The 21,201-nt window shown below is 39.1% G+C and overlaps 1 protein-coding gene across 2 annotated transcripts in view; it reads right to left on the reverse strand.

The window, feature by feature from the left end:
* KIF5B (kinesin family member 5B) overlaps positions 1-21,201 on the reverse strand; it is a 75,982-nt gene that overhangs the window by 17,385 nt on the left and 37,396 nt on the right. For both annotated transcript variants that reach the window (XM_067542607.1, XM_067542608.1), the window contains exons 11-16: positions 20,872-21,020; positions 18,232-18,425; positions 16,894-16,962; positions 15,207-15,413; positions 4,316-4,459; positions 3,206-3,394 (exon numbers count right to left, since the gene is read on the reverse strand). In XM_067542607.1, coding sequence (XP_067398708.1) covers positions 3,206-3,394; positions 4,316-4,459; positions 15,207-15,413; positions 16,894-16,962; positions 18,232-18,425; positions 20,872-21,020 — 952 coding nt within the window. The remainder of the gene's footprint in view (positions 1-3,205; positions 3,395-4,315; positions 4,460-15,206; positions 15,414-16,893; positions 16,963-18,231; positions 18,426-20,871; positions 21,021-21,201) is intronic.

The raw sequence follows: 21,201 nt of genomic DNA on the forward strand, positions 1-21,201 counted from the left end.
TTTACAATCTCAGTGCACTGCAATACTAAGTGAGTATGGCTTTTTTTTTTTTTTTTTTTTAATCCATTTTGTTTCAGGGCCCAGCTTAGATATAAAGGGTTATGAACATCCATCTGCAATGTCTACAGCTTCAGAGTCATCTGCTGCTACCACCAGCAGTGCTGCAACTAAAAACAGACAGACAATAAGTTACCTGTATTTAAAAAAAAAAAAAAAAAAAAAAAAAAAAAAAAAGTTTCTTTGTCATCTAGTAAATCATGGAAGAATTTATAATCAGGACCAGCATATTCCAGCAAGACTCCATAAATGAAAAGATTGCTTGGTCCATTTATGCAACAAGTTCTCCCCTTTTGTCTTGTTCAGAACAAACATTTTATTGACATGGTTCAATTATTATGACCAGGCTATACTCAATCCAGCAGAGCAGACATTACTGGAAAGTTGCTAGATACAGTGTGTGAAAAGGAAATTGAACAGCGTGCAAAAAAAACATTGACAAGAAATGTGTTAATCAGAGTCCTGATGGAGGAAGCCATGCACACAATGATCCAGTAATATGTGGCAAGATGTGGTTGTCTCTCTCACAGAAACAACTAATACAATCAGTATATACCTATACATCAGAATACTTAAAAGGAGCAGCAGTAAAAGCTATAACAAACTGAACAAAAATTCAAGTGTCAAGTGCATAGCTTTGTCAGAGGCAAGGCTGCACATGGAGCAAAGATGGAAAGAAATCTAGAAGAAGATAATGAAGGGAACCTGAAACTGATAACTGGGAGGCCAAGTTATACCCCTTTTAGCCAAAGGCATAAATACAACCTCAGGAATAAAGGAAAATGTTCGAACTGCAAAATACTTCCGTAACAACCATTTAGCTTCAGCTTCACTGAAGAGAGCAGGAGGATCCCAAACTAATTCTTTCTCCAAGATGTCTGATGGAATTCAGTGTTGACTGTTTTGAGCTATTTATTAAGAACTAACCTATTCTGATGACAATTTGGAAAGAAAATTGTGACAAAACAAATAGAACCATCTAAGCCAAAGTATGGATTTAACAGAAATGAAGATATCCTGAATACACTGTAATTTATTTCCATGGCTTTGGACAAACTGCAGAAATATTGCTCCTGTATTGCTGATGCTGTTGAAATTTGGAAGTGTACTTCAAGAGACACTGAACAAAGAAATACCCAATAGCAAAGTTAAATTGCAGGAAGTAAAGTAGTAGATGGATCAAGCACATATGCCACCTCATCTTCGTGCCAATATTCTCAACCCAAAAGTACCAAGGTAGATACCTAAGTGCTGGAGAAGATGCTGCTGTAACATGGCTATCTAATAATCACCTATCCATCATGCCAACTCTAATAAATTTCAGAATCGGAGGTGAACCATTCAAGCAGGACATGTTTGCTGGTGACATTTTAAAGGAAGAAGCACCAATGAACTGGTGGAAGTCTCTAGAACCAGAGACTATTGAACCCAGCTTTTGAGAGCACTAGCTTCTTCTGCAGGCACAAAGAGTCATTTTTTCATTTGGATTAATTCAAAATTAAGAAATTGGTAGTTGGGGAAAAAAACCAAACTTTTTTTTCTCTTTCAGTCTATGAAAAAAATGAGGAGGGAGGGGGTGAGTTCTACTGTTTTAAAAGTCTGAAGGACAGCCTAAGTGACTTAGAAGACTATTGTTTCATTTCAAGAGACTTAGGTGAGTAGGAATTTAAGCTCCAGTCACTTTTACTTAGGCATATTTGAAAAATTCACAGCAGATCTGAAACAAATTTAATTCACTGACTACTGTTAATCTCTGTTCCTTTAATAAAGCACTTAATTGTAAATTGGAAACCTGTTTTTATAAGAGAAGTTATGTATCCAAAACACTTAAGGTTTTTTTTTTTTTTTTTTAATAAAAATAAATGTTATATGCTATTTTGTGTTTAATTAAATTGCAGTTACCATCCTAATGCAGCTTGACACAAATCATGAGCAAAAAGGTAATTAATATTTCTTTCACCATTTTCTAATATACTAAAAAGGTAGAATTAAGAATCTGAAAATATTAAGTTTATAGTAAATAAATGTGTATCTTATAGTGTGTAGCCTCCTAGGTATCAAAAAGATGTACCAAATGTGGAGGCTCTATTTAGTTGTATTTCTGGATGGAGATAAAAGCATGTAGGTGCACAGAGAAAAGAATTAGGAGAACAGCTGGATTATTACTTATGGATAGCTAATTTGAAAACTGAAAAGCTCAAAAAAAGTCAATGATACGCTTTTTTTAAACATTTGTATTATAGAGATTAAAGCTAATAGATATAAAAGTAATTTAATTTAGCGATTTTAGATGTAACAAATTTGAAATGGAGTGGAAGTCCTAAAATGTTTCAGCACATTTAGAAGAAGTGTCACACTATTAGAATGAAACTTCAATCCACTACGCAGTTCTACTTTGCTAATCCCCCTACCATGTACATCCTGATGCCTCACCTCCCTTCCTCTTTTCTGGGAGCTATTGTGTTTAAACTGGCTGTCTCCTCTGATGGGCAGAGTGCTTCTGAAAAAGTGACTGCTTTTGCACATGCTGAGAAATTGTTATTGTGTGCAACACTGCTCCAAGAGTAAAAAGAATGTCAGCCACTCATATATGTAACATTAACCTAGTATAAAAAGTTGTTTCAGTGTTAAATATAAAATTATGAAAATTGAGATTTAGGATCTATGGACCTATACTGGGGTTTTAAGAGATCCTAAACCACTGAACTGTGTTCTAATGCTTACTGTGGTAACTACCATTGGTGCCTGTAGTTCCCAGTGCACTTTGTATCAGAAGCGAAGAGATTTTTTTAATAAATAATCTTAACACTTTAGTGTATTGCTGATATTAAAAACAGGTTGATGACTACCCTAAGAACGTTTGACGAAACAAGTGTTTGACTTTCCACTTGTTCTGCAAAAAGAAGTTGAGATCAAAACCTCTGAATTACTATTGTCAAAATCTGACCTGAAGAAGAGCTGTGTAAGCTCAAAAGCTTGTCTCGTCCACCAGCAGAAGTTGATTCAATAAAAGATATTATCTCATTCACCTTGTCCCTCTATTTTCAAAACTGTAAGCTATAGGTTAAGCAAGTGCAACCTAGCTACTGTTGAATCATGTTTCAAAAGTGACTTGAATCAGCAAAGCTATAGTAATGCAACATTTTACCTGAGAGATAAGAAGCTGACAAGCAGCCAGCTCTTTTTCGTTTTCTTCCATTTTTTTATTGCTTTCCGATTGAGTGCTTTCTAACTGCTTGCAGCGTTTTACCATTGTTTTCACTTCTGATTTCATTTTGCTAAGGTACAGTCTTGCAACTGTGAATTCTTCATCTATCATGCCAGTTCCTTCAGGCTGCTGAAAGAGAAATTCAAAATTTGAGAGGTTTAAGTGATAAAAATGTTCACTATCTTTAGAATTACAAACCGGGATGTGGCAGCTCAAAATGCAGTCAGAAAACAGAAATGCCTAATACATGGTCATTGCACTGCTATTCAATTCCAGATCATGTTTATGGTAGCCACAGCTATTACTGTTTTTCATTTTTATTTTACAGGTTTAAATAAAATTCGCACATAACTTAACGCCTCCTGCTTCCCAACACGAAGAACTAGTATAAGTCATGCTCATTTCTTTTCCTCATGAAATTCTGACCAAGTTGTAGGTCACTGCATGTGTTTTCAGGTCAGCAACAAACTCTTCAAAGTAGTTTGTTAGTCTATCTAGGAATTTTCCAAGTGAAAATCTTTGAGAATCTGAAAATAAACTGTCTGAAGTGGAAAATGAAGTAGTCTTACATCCCCAGCAAAGGTACAGGCAGCTGTAGTATCTTCTATACATTGCTTATTAGTTAACTCAATTACCCTGGAGGGAACAGCTATTCTAGAAATAAAAAGTGCCATTCTAGGTCAGTGCTGGGCCTTTCCTAAGCAATTGTGTCAAATTACATCCGGTGATTTAATGGTGTGGACTAAAGTGACTCAAATTAAGTTGAGGAATGTTTGTACTATATTTACATAGTTAGACTAAGCTGTTCTGGGACTTTGTATGCTATACCTTATTATAAATAAAAGTCAGATGTAAACACCATATAAGCAGTAAAAGGCAAATACTAATATTTGGGTTCTCTTTACCCTCTCCCACAACCTTACAGGAAGACATTTGTATGGTTACATGTGGTATAAATTTCCCTAGTTATTACATCTTTACTACGATGAAAAGATTTAAACATGAATGAATTTATCATTTTTATACATTTGTGACACAGCTTCTCTTTACCTTCACATCATTATTTCCTACTGCAATTCCTATTTCTGCAAGATCTTTCAATAAGGAAGCCATCATCTCTGTTGCCCGTTTTTTCTGGTGGTTGGTCATTTCTTTAAGTTTCTGCAGCTCTGCATCTATACTGGTTAAAGTTACCTAGAACAAGGGACAAAGGTGTAAAATTAGATGTTATCTATTTAAATCTTTACATGGGATTTTTATTTGTTTGTTTTTCATCCAGCAACCTGTAAAACCCTAGTTTTTATTTAGATATTAGCAAAATCTTGTCCATCCGTTGAAGTGCCCCACTCCGGTAACTACCCTGTTTTAAAACCTGCAAGCACTGTAGAGTAACATAATAGGCAAAACAAAAGTTTCAGCAACTAACATTAATTCACCAAAACTCCTAGAGTTCTTCTCTGAAAGACACAAAGCCCTACAGCATGATATATAATCCTGCAACTCTGCAGTAACAATTCTGCCAACACCCAAGAATATCATTTATGGTTATACCTACCCATATGTGACAGCACAGAGGTTTCTCTTTAAAACTTTAAAATGTGACCCACCCTTATCTGCTTTCTTTCATAGCAAGACACAATCATCACTATGTATGTTTTGCTGGTGGGACAGGCAATTTAGATGTTTATCTGCAGTCTGCTGCACAGAAGCCGATCAAATCAATGTCAGTCCATCCCTGCCTGCAAAGTAGAGCTTTTTGAACAGATATGGTTGTGGGAGAAATGTCTAAGGTGTCTTTTTGTGCAGTGTCACTTATTCTAGAGCAGACATTCACTATGAAGGTCTGACAATTTACACAGACTGAGGATCAGCCCATCCATATTTAACCAACAGCTAACTCCAAATCTGGGGTTAGATTTAAATTGAAGAGGCCACCTCATACCAACATCAGCTACAAAACAGAACATACTACTCTGTTGTTCTCCAACCTTCATTTTGATAAAATCACCTAAAACACCTTTAGGTCCAGCATCAGAAACTTCTGTCAAAAGACTACTTCTCAATGGATTAAGTTTTGACAAAGATATTAGAAATGTTGACATCTATTTGGATTTTGGAGTTTCCTTGAAGCCCTCATGATTGCAGATAAAAAGCTGGAAAATGTAAATATACCTAAATACTTTAATATCAAAAGGCAATGAAAATTTTTTTTAAAACTATTTAAGCCAATTTCTTTTTAACGCATGTCATTAGCAATACTGTGCTACATACTTGTCCTGGGGGCTGGATCTAGTCAACTCTAGTCTACTCAATGTATTTTTGTTGCCTAAATGGTATATTCACATTCGACAGAATGAATGAATTCAGTTTACAAAGTTTCTAGCCCTCATAGATGCAAGTAAACCTTAAAAAAAAAAAAAAAAAAAAAAAAACCTAGTGCAAGTCATAGTGTTGTCATGAGTCTCCCAACAGCCTGAAACAATGAGACAGAATTATGTGTTCCTCTCACCTCCCCCCATCTCATTAGGGTGTTAAACTCTAAGGCTGAACAACATCACTTTAAAATGCCAACTATTTCATTGATGATCATTTTAGCAGATGGAATAGAGAAGGGAATGGAGTGAAGCCCACAAGAGTGGGAGTAGGGAGTTACAGGGAAGGAAGAATACAGTGCACAGGGAGACAGGAAAGAGGATTTTAAAAAATGAGAATGGGTTTAGAAGAGGCACAAATGGCTGAAACAGCAGTGGTCTTAAAGGTATTTTATAAGTAGTAACAGTTCTATTGTTCAGTTTATGAATTGAGTCATGCCGAATGTGACAAGGTACTGAACAAAGTAACAGATAACTACAAGTTTAGCTACTTCATGAAGGCCATACTCCATTGTGAAGTTACTCCCACCAAAAGCATAAATTCCTCTGAGAGAAGCTAAATTTTTACCACAAACCATAGACAACCATATAAAATGGAATTCAGCCTGCTGCACAGAACGAGTTTGACATTACTGATCTATAGTCTATGTTTTCCAAAACTGCCACATACAGTAACAGCAGTCCCCAAAATTATTTAATTTAGGGGGTGGAACCTATCAAGTTGAGTCTTATTACTAAGAGATTAGATTAACAATGTAAAAGAATATATGGGTCTTTTCTGCACAAGATTAAACACCTTTACTTGTAGTTGTATGTCCTTGTAGATTCCATCTAAGCAGCCAGAATATTAGAGAATAGAAACAGAAAGATGGTTCTAAATGCCTCAGAAGCCATAATGGAAGGCAAAAGATCCTGTGCTGGATAAAGAGAAGTGCTTTGGTTCTGTGTAAACAGTTCTGGCCAGATTCTAAAGCTGATAGCCCTGGCACTGGCCAATCCTACCAGGCTGATATACTGTGTGTGTCTTGGCCATTAGGAGGTTGACTCACTGAACCTATGTCTTCCCTGACATTGGTTCCAGAAATATTGGTGAGAAAGTGCATCTGGGATATCTTCCCCAGACAGCAGAGAACACTCCCACGGGCAAAAACAGTTATCCTGGTACAACGGGATGGTGAAAAATAGTGATAGCAGCAGATGTACTCTAACTGAGCTGTTGGCTAGTCCACCCTGTTTGAGTTGGAGGAGGTAGTCCAGAATGAGTGGTAACAGTGTGAGATGCCTTGATTTGCCTATGGGCACACCAATGCTGGAATCTATTCCATTTATGTGTACGTGCGTCTAGTGGTGTCATGTCTGCTATGTAATATGCATTTTACTGGATCAGAGCAGGCTACTTCCTGATGCCTAAACCAAGGAGCCACACTTGCAGATGGAATGTTTGTGGGCTGGGGGGGAAGAACATGTCCAGTGTCCTCTAAAAGGAGCCATGACGCCGGAGGAAGGTTGATAGGTCAGCATAGTGTCATATGAAGCAGATAGGTGTACCATACTTATCGAGGACACGTTGGGACTATTAGTATGATGTAAGATCGGTCTTCTTGTATTTTGCGTAAGACTGAACAGGAGAGGAAAAGGGGAGAATTCATATAGTAGTGGTCCATTCCAAGTCATGAGAAAAGCATCCCCCATTGATCCTCGTCCCAGAGCTGCTCTGGAGCAAAACTGGGGACAACGAGTGTTCTATTGGGTGGCAAACAGGTCTATGGTAGGATGGCCCCATTGATGGAATATGGGTTGAGTGCTCTCATGTTTTGTTCCCATTTGTGTTCGTGAGAAAAGGTCCTGCTCAATGTGTCCACCGTGATGTTCTGATGCCCAGGGAGGTATGCAGCTGAAACAGAGATGATGTTGTGGACACAAAAGTTCCATAACTTGATTGCTTCCAAACACAGAGAATGGGATCTGGCTCCTCCCTGCCTGTCGATATAGTATATGCAGGCGAGTTTGTCTGTCATCACTCGTATCGTCTGATGTTTGAGGAGCAGTAAGAAACATCGACAGAGGTTGCGAATCACTCTTAGTTCTAAAAGGTTGATGTGATGAGTGGATTTGGTGGGTGTCCACCTGCCTTGTATCTTGTGTTCGAGCAAATGTGCTCCCCAGCCGACAAGACACACATTGATGAGTTAAAATTACAGTAGGTGAGGGTTCGAGAAAGGGGACTGCGGCGTCAGCCCTGGAAACATCGCATATAGAATCAGAGTTGGAAGGGACCTCAGGAGGTCATCTAGTCCAACCCCCTGCTCAAAGCAGGACTAACCTCAGCTAAATAATCCCAGCCAGGGCTTTGTCAAGCCGCAGCTTAAAAACTTCCAAAGATGGATGTTCCACCACCTCCCGAGGTAATCCATTCTAGTGCTTCACCACCCTCCTAGTGAAAAACCTTATCCTAATATCCAAACTAGACCTCCTCCACTGCAACTTGAGACCATTGCTCCTTGTTCTGTCATCTACTACCATTGAGAACAGCCTAACTCCATCCTCTCTGGAACCCCCTTTCAGGTAGTTAAAGGTTGCGGTCAAATCCCCCCTCATTCTTCTCTTTCTGCAGACTAAACAAGCCCAGTTCCCTCAGCCTCTCCTCATAAGTCTTGTACTCCAGCCCCCTAATCATTTTTGTTGCCCTCCGCTGGACTCTCTCCAACTTGTCCACATCCTTTTTGTAGTGGGGGGCCCAAAACTGGACACAATACTCCAAATGCGGCCTCACCAATGCCAAATAGAGGGAAATAATCACTTCCCGTGATCTGCTGACAATGCTCCTATTAATGCAGCCCAATATGCTATTAGCTTTCTTGGCAACCAGGGCACACTGCTGACTCATATCCAGCTTCTTATCCACTGTTACCCCCAGGTCCTTTTCTGCAGAACTGCTGCCTAGCTCATCGGTCCCCAGTCTGTAACTGTGCATGGGATTCTTCCGTCCTAAGTGCAGGACTCTACACTTGTTCTTACTGAACCTCATCAGATTTCTTTTGGCCCAATCCTCCAGTTTGTTTAGGTCACTCTGTATCCTACCCTGGAAGACAGGGATATCTACCACTCCCCCTAGCTTAATGTAATCTGCAAACTTGCTGAGGGTGCAATCTACCCCATCCTCCAGATGATTAATGAAGATGTTGAACAAAACCGGCCACAGGACCAACCCCGGGGCACTCTGCTTGTGACCGGCTGCCGGCTAGACATGGAGCCATTGATCACTACTAATTGAGCCCTATGCTCTAGCCCAGGGGCTCTCAACCTTTTTTTCCCCAGTACCAGTCGGGTCAGGTCAAGTACCACTAATCCTGACCCGAGTGGTACTCGAGAAAAAAAAGGGGGAGCAGTATTCTCCGCCAAATCCTAAACGCCGGTGCACAAATTTCGGCAGCAGGATTTACACCACAGGGACATGCGGAGCCGGCCGGGTTGCCTGTGCGAGCCGACACCCGCCGCATAAACCCTGCAGCGGAAAGGAATTTCGGCGGCAGCAGGGTGGGGTGGGGTGGAATCGGCGGCAGTAGAAGACGCATATTCGGCGGCGGGGGGGGGGGGGGGATGATACGCGTCTTCGGAGGGGGGGGTTTGGTGGCGGCGGGGGAGAATTCGGCGGCGGCAGCAGGGTACGCCTTGCGTACCACCAAGCCGTCCTCCGAGTACCACCGGTTGAGAACCCCTGCTCTAGCCAGTTCTCTATCCATTTTATAGTCCATTCATCCAACCCATACTTCCTTAACTTGCTGATAAGAATACTGAGAGACCCCGTAACAAAAGCTTTGCTAAAGTCAAGGTATATCACGTCCACCGCTTTCCCCACATCCACAAAGCCAGTCACTTCTTCATAGAAAGCAGATTGGTCAGGCATGACTTTCCCTTGGTGAATCCATGTTGACTGTTCCTGATCACCTTCCTCTCTTCTAAGTGCCTTAAAATGGATTCCTTGAGGACCTGCTCCATGATTTTTCCAGGGACTGAGGTGAGGCTGACCAGTCTGTAGTTCCCTGGATCATCTTTCTTCCCTTTCTTGAAGATTGGCACTATAGTTGCTTTTTTCCAGTCATCAGGGACCGCCCCCAATTGCCACAAGCTTTCAAAGATAATAGCTAATGGCTCTGAAATCACATCAGCCAACTCCCTCAGCACCCTCGGGTGCACTGCATCTGGCCCCATGGACTTGTGTATGTCCAATCTTTCTAAATAGTCTTGGACCTGTTCCTTCAGCACTGTGGGATGTTCACCTCCTTCCCATTCTGTGGGGTCACCCAGTGCAGTAGTCTGGGAGCTGACCTTGTCTGTATATGTAACCTTGCATGTCTAACAATGAAAGTGGTTGCTGCCAGGAACTGGAGGCATGTATGTGCTGAAATCTGGGGCACACATGTATTTGAGATCAAGTCTGTTATGGCTGTGAACCTGTGAGGTGGCAGAAATGCATTTGATTGTATGATGTCAAGCTAAGCATCAATTAATTCCAATGTTTGCACCGGTGTCAGGGTGAAGTTTTCGAGGTTGATAAGGAGACCTAAGCTTATGAAAACTTACATCATGTGAACTGCTTGGAGTGCTTCGGCCTCGGAGCTTTGAGGAAGCAATCATCCAAATATGGGAAGATCGTTATTCCTAAGTGAGCCGCAACCACTTCTAGTATAAAGTGCTGCCTTTTGGCCTATCAGCAGCGCCGCATGCTTTTTCCAAAGTACTCAAAGTGGTTGTTGCCCACTGTGAATCAAAGAAAGCATCTGTGAGCGGGATGTATGGTGATACGTATTCGTTCTGCACTGCACTGGTTCTTCCTCTTGTGCTTGTGGAGACTGTACAGACGGAGGTCATGAGATTGTTGAAGATGGGACAGACAGAGGATGCTGTATCTGCTGTGCTGGTGGGTTACCAAATTGAGTCCCATACATGGCCCAAGGGTCCCAGAACGGCCAGTTCGATGGAAGGGGAATGCGTGGTTGCATCCAGGGAGGACCTTTCCAGGATTGGATACCCAGAGGTGTTGAAAAGTATGTTTGCAAGGCTAATGTTATTTGCCCTGATGTTGATGGTGCAATAGATACAGCGTACTCCTGCTCCTCTTCATCACTTGAGAAGAGGGGAGCCGTTCCCGTCGGACAGAGTGAGGCACAGCTTGACTCAGGTGACAGACCTGAGGTAAGTCTCATTTAAGGAGTGGACACCCCAGAGTATCAGATATTCTTAGGTCTGATAAGTATTTGAACTCCTGTGGTGCACATGGCATCATACGTGCTGCTGTCATACACTGTGCCATGGTGTGTTTTTTTTTAGCATAACCAGATGTTGGCGCCAGAGTTTTTTTCAGAGCTGATGGCATAGCAGCGGTTGAGGTCAGTGCTGAGGTCTTGGGCAGTGCTGGTGGCTTCCTTGGTGCTGATATCGGTGCTGTTGGCTGTTTCGGAGCCACAAAGGGTCTTGAAGCCACAGATGAGGTTGAGGGCTTGCTTCGGTCACTGCAAGTGGAAGGTGGTATTGATAGCTGGTGATGTGTCCTAGAATGGTCTTTCAAGCTTGTCTTAGAGGCTGAGGAACTCAGTTTCTTTGCGGCACCCTGCCTCTGGTCAGGCCTCTGACGCTATGGATCTATCCAAGGACGGCATTCTTTGGGTTTGTGGCATTCTTGAGGATGAAGAGGGGGCTGCTTTCTTCTTACCGTCAGCCCAGTCAGAGGATGTTTTACTCTTACATGAGCATGGAGAGTGACAGTTGGTAGTCTATCTTGACGATCATGAAGGCCTCTCCGGGGAGGAGTGAGAGCCGGGATTGGAGGCTGGACAAAGGGACTTTTCTATCAGGAGCAATTTAAGTCTGATATCCTTGTCCTTCCTTATTCTAGGTTTCAAATCAAGGCAGTGGGAGCACTTCTGAGGAATGTGTTCCTCTCCCAAGCAATGAATGCATTCTGCATGGCTGTCTGTTATTGGGAAGGCAGCCCCGCAGGAGACATCTCTTAAACCCGGGAGAACTGGGCATAAGCATAGCATCCCAACCAGAAGAGAGAGAAGCAGGAAAAGGAAGAAAAGGAGGAGATGAAAATAGGCTCTGCTAAGGGTGTGCCAGATCACAGGCAGTAGAGAAGGAACTGAGGGCAGTTGGACCGTACATGTGCACCACCCTTGCCTCACACAGTGAGAAATATATATAGCGCTGTGCAGTCTGACTCCCCTCAGTTCCTTCTCTACAGCATGTGGTCTGGAACACCCTTAGCAGAGCCCGTTTTCGTCTTCTCCTTAGATAGTGCTGTAGTAAACTCCAGACGCAAAGGCGCTGCCAACCTACAGTGCAGCATCCATGGGGACACCACTCAAAGAAGAACTGGTAGTTCTTACCCTTCTGAACAGTAAGCACATTTCTAATATTCCTGTTCCCTAGAAGCGTTCACTTAATCCCAGACAAATGGCAGTATGCTGTAATAACAAGCAGCATAGTGGCTGCACTGAACACTGTTTACAAACAGGCCACCAACGTGGCCCAGACAACGGTGTTTATAGCTCCAAGACTCAGTGCATGGGTACCAAAGCCAATGTGTCCAGATATTCCAGGATGTAGAGGACACTGATCACTAGCGCTGTGAGGCCACTGCTTCAGTGCAAAGACCAGGAACACCGTCAAAGCTATCAGACCTAACCTGAAGCGACCAGAAGCTTTTGGTCTCTGAAGTTAAGAGCAGAGTATGTACAAATCAAGCATGGTCCACTCTCAAAGGTCAAGATGGACAGAGGTGACCTTACCCAATAAAGCAGTTCAGGCATTGGATGAATCAAAGCCTTGACAGAGCAGTAAAACTAGTGCACAGGATCCGGCTATGTGTTTTAAAGTGATGGTAATGACACCAGTGCTTGCCCTATTGGACTTATTTGACACTCTATACTGGTGCCATAACTTAAGTCTTTAAGACTGGTTTTTTTAAAAGGACTGGCTAAAGAAATGTAGGACACCAGAAGAGCTTTCAGGTGTGTTCACTGGATCATGGCAACAATTGCTATCATATCTCACAGCCAATCATGGATGTTTCTGAAGAACACCACATGTAAATCATACTGTTCTATGACAGGCATGTTAAAACTGCACTCTGTACACACTTAAAAAGCTCTGGCAAAAACTACTTCAAGGAAAAAGGCAGAGAAGGAAGCTACACACAAGGAGATTACGTTTTTACTAGAAATAGCAAAAACAAGGCCCATCCTTGTTGCTAAGGAATGCTTTACTAATACTAAGATTAGAACAAAACTTGGAATGCAAATAATACACTTGTATCAAGGCAAGTTTCAGACACTCAATAATGTTCCAGTGAAATGGGGATGAATATGTTTGATATCAACTATACCTGTGATCAACAGAGGCCTGAAGCCAGTGATCCCAACTTTGGCACAAATGGGCCTGTGTCTTCTGGGCATGTCACTGACAACAGGATACCAGCTGTCAAAATCTTGTTTAAACAGAAAGAATTTATAACTGAAATCAAAATTTTTCATTGGGAGATACGCAGCAATGTTTTAAAGCCTAACACTGATGTAAGAGGAGCCAGTGATCAGAGGATCCCAGTCCCAAGAAACGTTTTCATAAACTACAATAAGAAAGAAGCTAAGCCTCTAAATGCAGACTGAAACTAGCAGAAATTCTCTGGTAAGAGGGCTGCTATAGGCCTGTTGCTGAGTCCAAAAGTTTAGGCTAACTACTGGGACTTCCAAGGGATTCCATGGAGGGTAGGTTGTTTGGAGAAGTGCAAATTTAAAAATATTTTTGTACCTGTTCTATATTGCTCATTTATAAGGTTTTTGTACTACTCAAGTCCACCTACAAAAAGATGTTAGAAGAAAGTGATTCTCCATTATTCCAGTGTCAAATAATCCTAATTTACCAGCACTCTGGTTCTTAAACTATCTGCTATCCACCCAACCTAGAATGTTTGGGAAAAAAATACAATCCAGAGCTTTTAAAATATGTCTGCAGATCAAGTGCAGAAAAAGCTTTTTAGTTTTACAGACCAATGAGTGAATACCAAGTAGCACTGTCCTTGCAGACACAAAAGGCAAAAAAAAAAGTTATCAAGAAATGTGTACATGCTGTAGCAAGCAAACCCCTTATTACTCCCAACTGCTAGAAGAAAATGTTACTTTGAATATTTCTATGACAGCAGCAGCATTAGTAGTTTGTCTGTTCCAACAGGGCTAGAGTCTCCATCAGGCTAAAGGCTTTTAAAAAAAAAATCAGGGATAGATGGCAAATACTAATTGCTATTTCAAATGAAGGCCCAAACAACTTTAGGCTGCTGACAGTCAGTAAATACTGTCTCTTATGTACATCTAGTCACCACAGCAGAGAGTTAAAACAAATCCCTCAAGCTAATATCCAGTTACTGACCCACAGGCATAACAAGAAAGTGAAATGTAAATAAAGATAGTCAGCACAGCAAAGGGAAGAAATGAAAATAACATTCCCCAGGCTGGAGTACAGCTGACTCTCAGATCTAAAAATTTTCATTCAAGCGAAGATCTAGTTTGATATCACAAAATACTTTTTAATTAACTCACTCTGCAACTAATTGGTAATAAAGCAAATGGAAACATCTGTATGTTGCCTGTATGAAACCATATGATTTTGATGTAAGCACTCAACACAAAGAAAACTATGTGTTACTGGTGTGATGTAAACAAGGGCAAAATTCCTAAAAACAGAGTAGTTCTGGAAAATGAATCAACAAAAAAAATATTTTACCTGGATAATAGTTTAAAGTATTGAAAGAATCCACAGGAAAGAGGATTAAGTAATTTTTTTGATGAATTCAAAACCTGACAAATATTAGAACTTCTGAAGCAGCTCAAATAGAAGAAAGTATAGAGCAGAATCTTTCTCCACCTCCTGGTTGGTCATATATCGCTAACACCTGGACTACAACAGAACAGATCCACAAAATGAAAGACTTGGACAACAAGAGTGCAAGGCAGGCAGACACTTCTCTCATTAATACAGTTACTGCCTACTTTCCACCCTTAACTGCTGGTAGGTTTTGAGGGGTGATACATTTAAATTCCCTATTGTATTAATGTGTTGGGAATCAACACTTACCTCTGTTTATTTCAGGCAATGGAACTGACAGTAGATCCTGTTGCTACAGTGACTTAACAGGATTTTGAAATCCCCCTCCCAATGCAAATTGTGCAAAATTATTAGCTATTGAATAACTCCTCAAAAGGACAACTCCAAGCCAAGGCTCCAGAAGGGAAGTCTGAGTGGCAGATATAAATTGCATTTTCTCTCTTTCCAGTTAATTATGATTTGTTGTGCAATTTACATATCACATTAAATATTTACCACAATTTGATTTTGATAATCAAATCAGAACTGCTACAATTCCACACCAGAAAGAGATAAATCTAAATCTCATGTTTTAACAATTAAAATGCCATTTAAAGAGACAATGTATGTAAGCAGTTGAAAAAACATGTTTCTTAATGACAAAAAAAAATGTTACAGACATTTAGCAATTCCATGTCCTGATTTCCTACCGATTTCTGATTAAGTTCTTCACTAAGCAGCTCATATTCCTTTGCTTTGTCTTCTACTTCCTGAGATTTCTGATCATAGTTGACAGCAAGTTCCTCAAGAGCTTGTAGCACCTCTTTCACTTCCTCTTTAGATGCATCATTTTCAGACTGGAGACGATTCAACTCAGCTTGCATATTGTCTTGGTCCCGTCTGGTAGATGCTAGAAGCTACAATAGCAACAAGAAGAAAAAGTAATTAATTACACACAAATTGTTACTTCAGTGAAATCAAGAAATGCAAATGTAAGCCCAAACTTACTGAACAGTTTCTCCTAGAGTATAAAGCCTAATTTATTTAGAATTTGTACATGGTCTACATGAAATAGCAATCCCTGTACTTATCCCCAGTACAACAAGATTTTAATTAAGTTAGTTAAACTATTAGTCAATTATTGTAGAAGGATAGTATAGACAAAGCTCATGTTGTGTATTTCGTATCTGGTATAATTGAAAAGATCTGCATTTTTATTAACTATTAGTCAAAATCTTTGAGGAGGCTTGAAATTCATATAGCAGATCTTCCTCATGAACTTTAAAAAAGTTGCTAATCATTAGTATCATTAGATTTTTCTAAACTTCCAATTGATTTCAAGGGGGCCAGGATTTCACCCTCCCTGTATTTTAATATTTAATTACTGAATAGGTGTATGACCAAGCGGAATACAGAATTTAAAAAAATATTGAAAAAAAAAGGAGTTGAAACCATTTTCTAAAGTATGGTCAAGGTCTTATATACTCAAACAAAACTTTAAAACGAAGTAAATATTTTTTTATATTGGAGAGCCAGGCAAGGTTGCTCACTCTCCCCTTCTCTTTTCTCTAGCACTGGATCCATCTGCATCTAAAATTAAGAAATAATTCAGTAACTAAAAGTTGTTAATTTTTTGTAAAAGCCTATGTTAACTTTGTATGGAGATTAGATGATATTACTGTCACAAATCTGTCAAAATAAAGAGAAACTGAAAGATTTGGTAGAGCTTTGGTTTTGAAAGTAAACTGTAACACGTGAAAAGCTTTTGGTTGATATTACACAACAGCAGATTCATATTCAGTTCATAAATAAAAAGAAAACATTCTGTCCAATATATCAGACTGAATATTCTAGCAAACCTAGATAATTTGTATGCAGTTATCCTCTTATGATGTCACAAGTGAATGCCTTGGAAAACTGAACAATTATAGTTTTGTGATCAAAATATGGCAATGATAAATGAGCACACTACTTAGAGGTTCCCCTCCCCCCATTTCACACTCTTCCTATAGAGGCACCGAGTATTTTTAAATTTCTAAAGAATGAGACTTCTTGATGTGCATGAAGAGGTGGGGAGTACTTAAGTCTTACAATGACAAAACTCTTAACAGACATACTAAATTGGTAACAAGGTTTGTGAATTTTTAGTTACTGACTGGCCAAAGTATCTCAAATGGGGACCCCTGGATAGATAATGAGCAGTTAGCTTCTGACTTTAAAACTGGAGACGAATTATGATGTGGTAATATATAAACCAGTTTACTTATATAATCATCCTAAACAATCAATTTACTGAAAAGTTAGTAAATTTTAAGATGGATTTTTTCCAGCATTATCCCCAATTATTGTTTGTATCAAATGAAAACCCAAAATAAAATACGCAATAGTAAAACTCACCTCTTCCTGATCCAACATTTGTGTCTTCAACTTTTCTACTAATTGGCTCTGCTGATTGATTTCTTCATCCTGTAGTTAAAGTCAGCAACCCATTGAACAGTTTGAACACACAAATATCCCAAATACACATTAGAAGTCAGTTGTTCAACCTTTCCATTTTTGGAGACAATTATCAAACTAAATACAAGACAGAAGATTCACTGACTCAAAAGGAATATGAAAAAAATAAAGCCAACTTCTAGCTTTAAATGCATTTGTAGTAATTTACTTTACACCCAAGAGCAAAATCTTACACCTGTGTTATGTCACAATGCCTTCTCCAAGTTCAAGAATTAGGGACGTTTCCTCCTCAACTTCCAAGTAAACTACTTAAGATGAAAATGCTCCTTACTTTAAATAAACTCACTACTTCAAGGTATTTAGTAATATTGTTTATGTTTTAGAGATATGTAACGAAATGGCATATTTCAAGTAAAATATAATTACAGACAAAATGAGCAACATCCCTCAGCTTTTCCAAAACAGACTACTCAAATGTCAATTTAATCACATAGTACCTCCCGCTGTATTATCATAGATTGTATTGTCATAGATTATCTGTATTATCATAGATATCCAACTAATCAAGATTATTTCAACTAGTTGCTTGCAGAATATTTTTCAAGACTACTCAAATCTACTCTGCCTACATCAGCCTCCATTTTCACCTACTTCCTATGCTCTCCCTACTTTGCTTTGTTCTTCATATCCTTTCAATTTCCAGCCCCTGCTGAAACTGACAAGAAGAATGTCAATTAGTCCCAAATGAGATGATGGTTTCTGTTGCTTTTAATCCCTTGGAACTGCAGCGAGACCATGTTAAATAGACTCAGACTATAAAGTCAGAAGAGATCATAATGATCATCTAGTCTGACCTGCACAACGCAGGCTACAGAACTTCACCCACCCACTCCTGTTAACAGACCCCTAACCTAAGACTGAGTTACTGAAGTCCTCAAATAATGATTTAAAGACTTCAAGGTACAGTGAATCCACCAGCAAGTGACCCGTGCCCCATGTTGTAGAGGAAGATGAAAACCCCCCAGTGCCTATGCCAATCTGCCCTGGAGGAATATTCCTTCCCGACCCCAAATACGGTGATCAGCTAAATCCTGAGCATGTGGGAAAGACTCAAAGGCCAGACACGCAGGAAAGACTTCTCTGTAGTAACTCAAACTGGACTGAAAACGCCAGCCATGCTCATTTGTACTAGCTCTATAGTATATCTGAATTAAATATCAGCTACTATAGTTCTAATAAGCTTACCAAAAGGTCTTATATTTAGCAAGAACAACATACCTTGTCATCAAGTTGTTTGTACAATTTAGCAATTTCTTCCTCACACTTTCTTCTCTCAGCATCAGTAAAATTACCAGTCACTCCAATTGTAGCAGCTGGTTTATCATTATTGATAGCAACATCCTTATCCACTGCGAAAGCTTCCAAGTTGGCTTTCTCTTTGTCAAACTGCTCATCAACTGGAACAGTCTCCCCTTAAGTAAAAAGATTTTATAAATAGGTCCTCTTGGTCAATTGTAGAAATGTCTTTCAAAATGAAGTAATCCTGAGAAGTTATATACTAGATACCGCCTAGTTATGATAGATATTAGTTAAATGGTTAATAAAATATTCCAGAGCTTTTAAGGGCCTGTGGTATAAGGAGGTCAGACTTGATGGGCTAATGGTCCTTTCTTTAAATTTCACCCAGTTATTCCAGTTAATTAAGCCCAATAACTTGTATGCTTTACTAAGCATAACCTTTTTTGACTAAAGCGTAACTTTCATAAAGGGATCTAGCCTTTATTTGAAGAGACTGAGAATCCACCACTTCCCTCAGTAGTTGGGTCCAGTTGTTAAATCACCCTCACTTAAAAACGTATGTCTTATTTCTGCTTCAACATCCAGTTTGATTATTGTTATGCCTTTCTGTGGTAAATTAAAGAGTTCTTTAGTACCCAATATTTTCTCCCTGTAAAGGTACTTATACCATGTAATCAAATCACCTCTTCATCTTCTTTTTGCAAAGATCAACATATTGAGCTCTAAGTCTCTCGCTTTAAGAGCTCTGTGTTAGTTTGAAAGCTTGTCTTTCATCAATAGAAGTTGGTCCAGTAAAAGATATTACCTCATCCACTTTGTTTCTCTCTGTAAGGCATTATTCCAGCCCTTGAATTATTTCTGTGCCTCTTTTCCACATCCTCTCCTATTTTTAGAATGTGGACACTAGAACTGTATGCAGCATTCTAGTGTCACATCAATACTATACACATCACAATCACATCAATACTATACACAGGTAAAGCCACTTCCCAATTCTTAGTACCTGCTTCCCTTGTTTATATATCCAAGGATCACATTAGACCTTTTTGCCATGGCATCACACTAGGAGCTCATGCTGAGCTATTTGCCCACTATGATCCCTAGATATTGTACAGTCACTGCTTTCCAGGATACAATATAGCCTGCATTCCTTGTTTCTAGATGGATAACTTTGCATTTGACTGTATTAAAATGCATATTGTTTGAATGGGCCCAGTTTACCAAGCTACCCAGATCACTATGTATACCGATCCTGTCATTACTATTTTGCCAGTCTGTATGTCATCCTCAGGTTTTACCAGTTATTTTATATTTACTTCCAAATTATTGATGTAAGTGTTAAACAGCATCTAATATTAATCCCTGCATAATTCCACTAACCCTCCCACCATTCGATGATTTCCCACTGATGACTACTTTGAGATCTGTCATTTCACTAGCTCTTAAGCCATTTAATCTATGCTTTAATAGCGCATAGTGCTAGTTTTTTAATTAGACTGTTGTGAGTACTAAATCAAACATATTACAGTAGTCTAGTTCATGTATGTAATTACCTTCATCAGCCAAATTTGTAATCTCAAGGAATGAAATCAGGTTTGTTTGATTAAATCATTCTGAGGGGTATTAATTATATTCTTATCCTTTAATCAATAGAATCCCCTGTTAATATCAGTATTATGGAAATTATCCTGCCATTCAGAGACAGTAAATTTTCCAAAACACAGCATTCCAAGTTTCCACTTGCCATAATCCCACAAGTGCTTCCCACAAAGTACATTTACTTTAAACATACTCTTCCCATAAAGAATTTAATGTATTTAAAAATACACATGCTAACATATAGTTTTATGCTATACATATTTTCCTAGAAGTTGAACACTTAACACAAATACAGCTGCTAGTGAAGAAAAAAAATCCAATAAATTGAAAGCTAATCCATGTCATCTGAACTGGAATGTGAAGAAATATTCTTAGCCAGATGTTTCAGTAGTTGCAGTTACAATTTAATTTAAAAGGAGTAAGGAATACTATAGTAGCCTCAAAGTTTGTATGCTATTTTAATAGCATGTTTCAAGATTATGCAACCCTAATTTTCACAGATTACTAATATGTCTGTAAATCTGCTCCTGGTTAAAACTATCAGCAGGGTTTATGGAAACATTTAAATTAAATTGGAAAAACAGAGTTGGTCAATATCTAAGTTATATAAGGGTAAAATAGTTTTCCTCATATAGACACTTGTACCAAACATCTAACTTTTTAAAAATTAATTTAATAAACTCAATACACTACATCTGAATCTTATCTGGAAAAGCATAGCAGCTAATAGGTCTGACCTCAGATCCACAAAATACAAAAAAATGTGTAACATTAAAGAATTAACCTAGAACTAAGTATTGTTATGGTTATAACAAGCCATAATGTGCAAAGCTGAAGATTAGACTTCAGACTGACACTACAGCTTATGATTTATCAGTTTTTTGATATACCCATTTTTTTAAATTTAGTTTTTTGCAATTCATAGATTCCAAGGCCAGAAGGGACTACTATGATCATCTGTTTCACTATCTTCTTTACTAATCCAAAATTCACAGAACAAAAATTTTAATATATTCTTACCACTGCGCCATCTGTTGAGCTCATTTTCAAGCCACTGTATTGTGTTACGCAGTGTCTTGTTTTTCTCTTTTTCTCTTTCATACTTCTTTTTCCATTGTTCTGCAGTGAGTTCCACATTGACACAGACTGTGTTCTTAATAGTCTTAGCTCTAGATAGAAAGATGAGAAAATTAGCCATGCACACCCATAGTTTGGTCACATAATTGATGACCTAACCTATCCAACAGCAATATTGTTCCTGAGTGTCATTCTTTATTCCACATAGAAAAACTTCAAATAAATGTGATAAGATAAAAACTACATAGTACATCAGTACGTAGTTAAGTCATT

Source organism: Emydura macquarii, unplaced genomic scaffold, assembly GCF_026122565.2.
Source record: "Emydura macquarii macquarii isolate MOO-44397 ecotype Brisbane River unplaced genomic scaffold, CSIRO-AGI_Emac_v2 contig_719, whole genome shotgun sequence".
NCBI lineage: Eukaryota > Metazoa > Chordata > Testudines > Chelidae > Emydura > Emydura macquarii.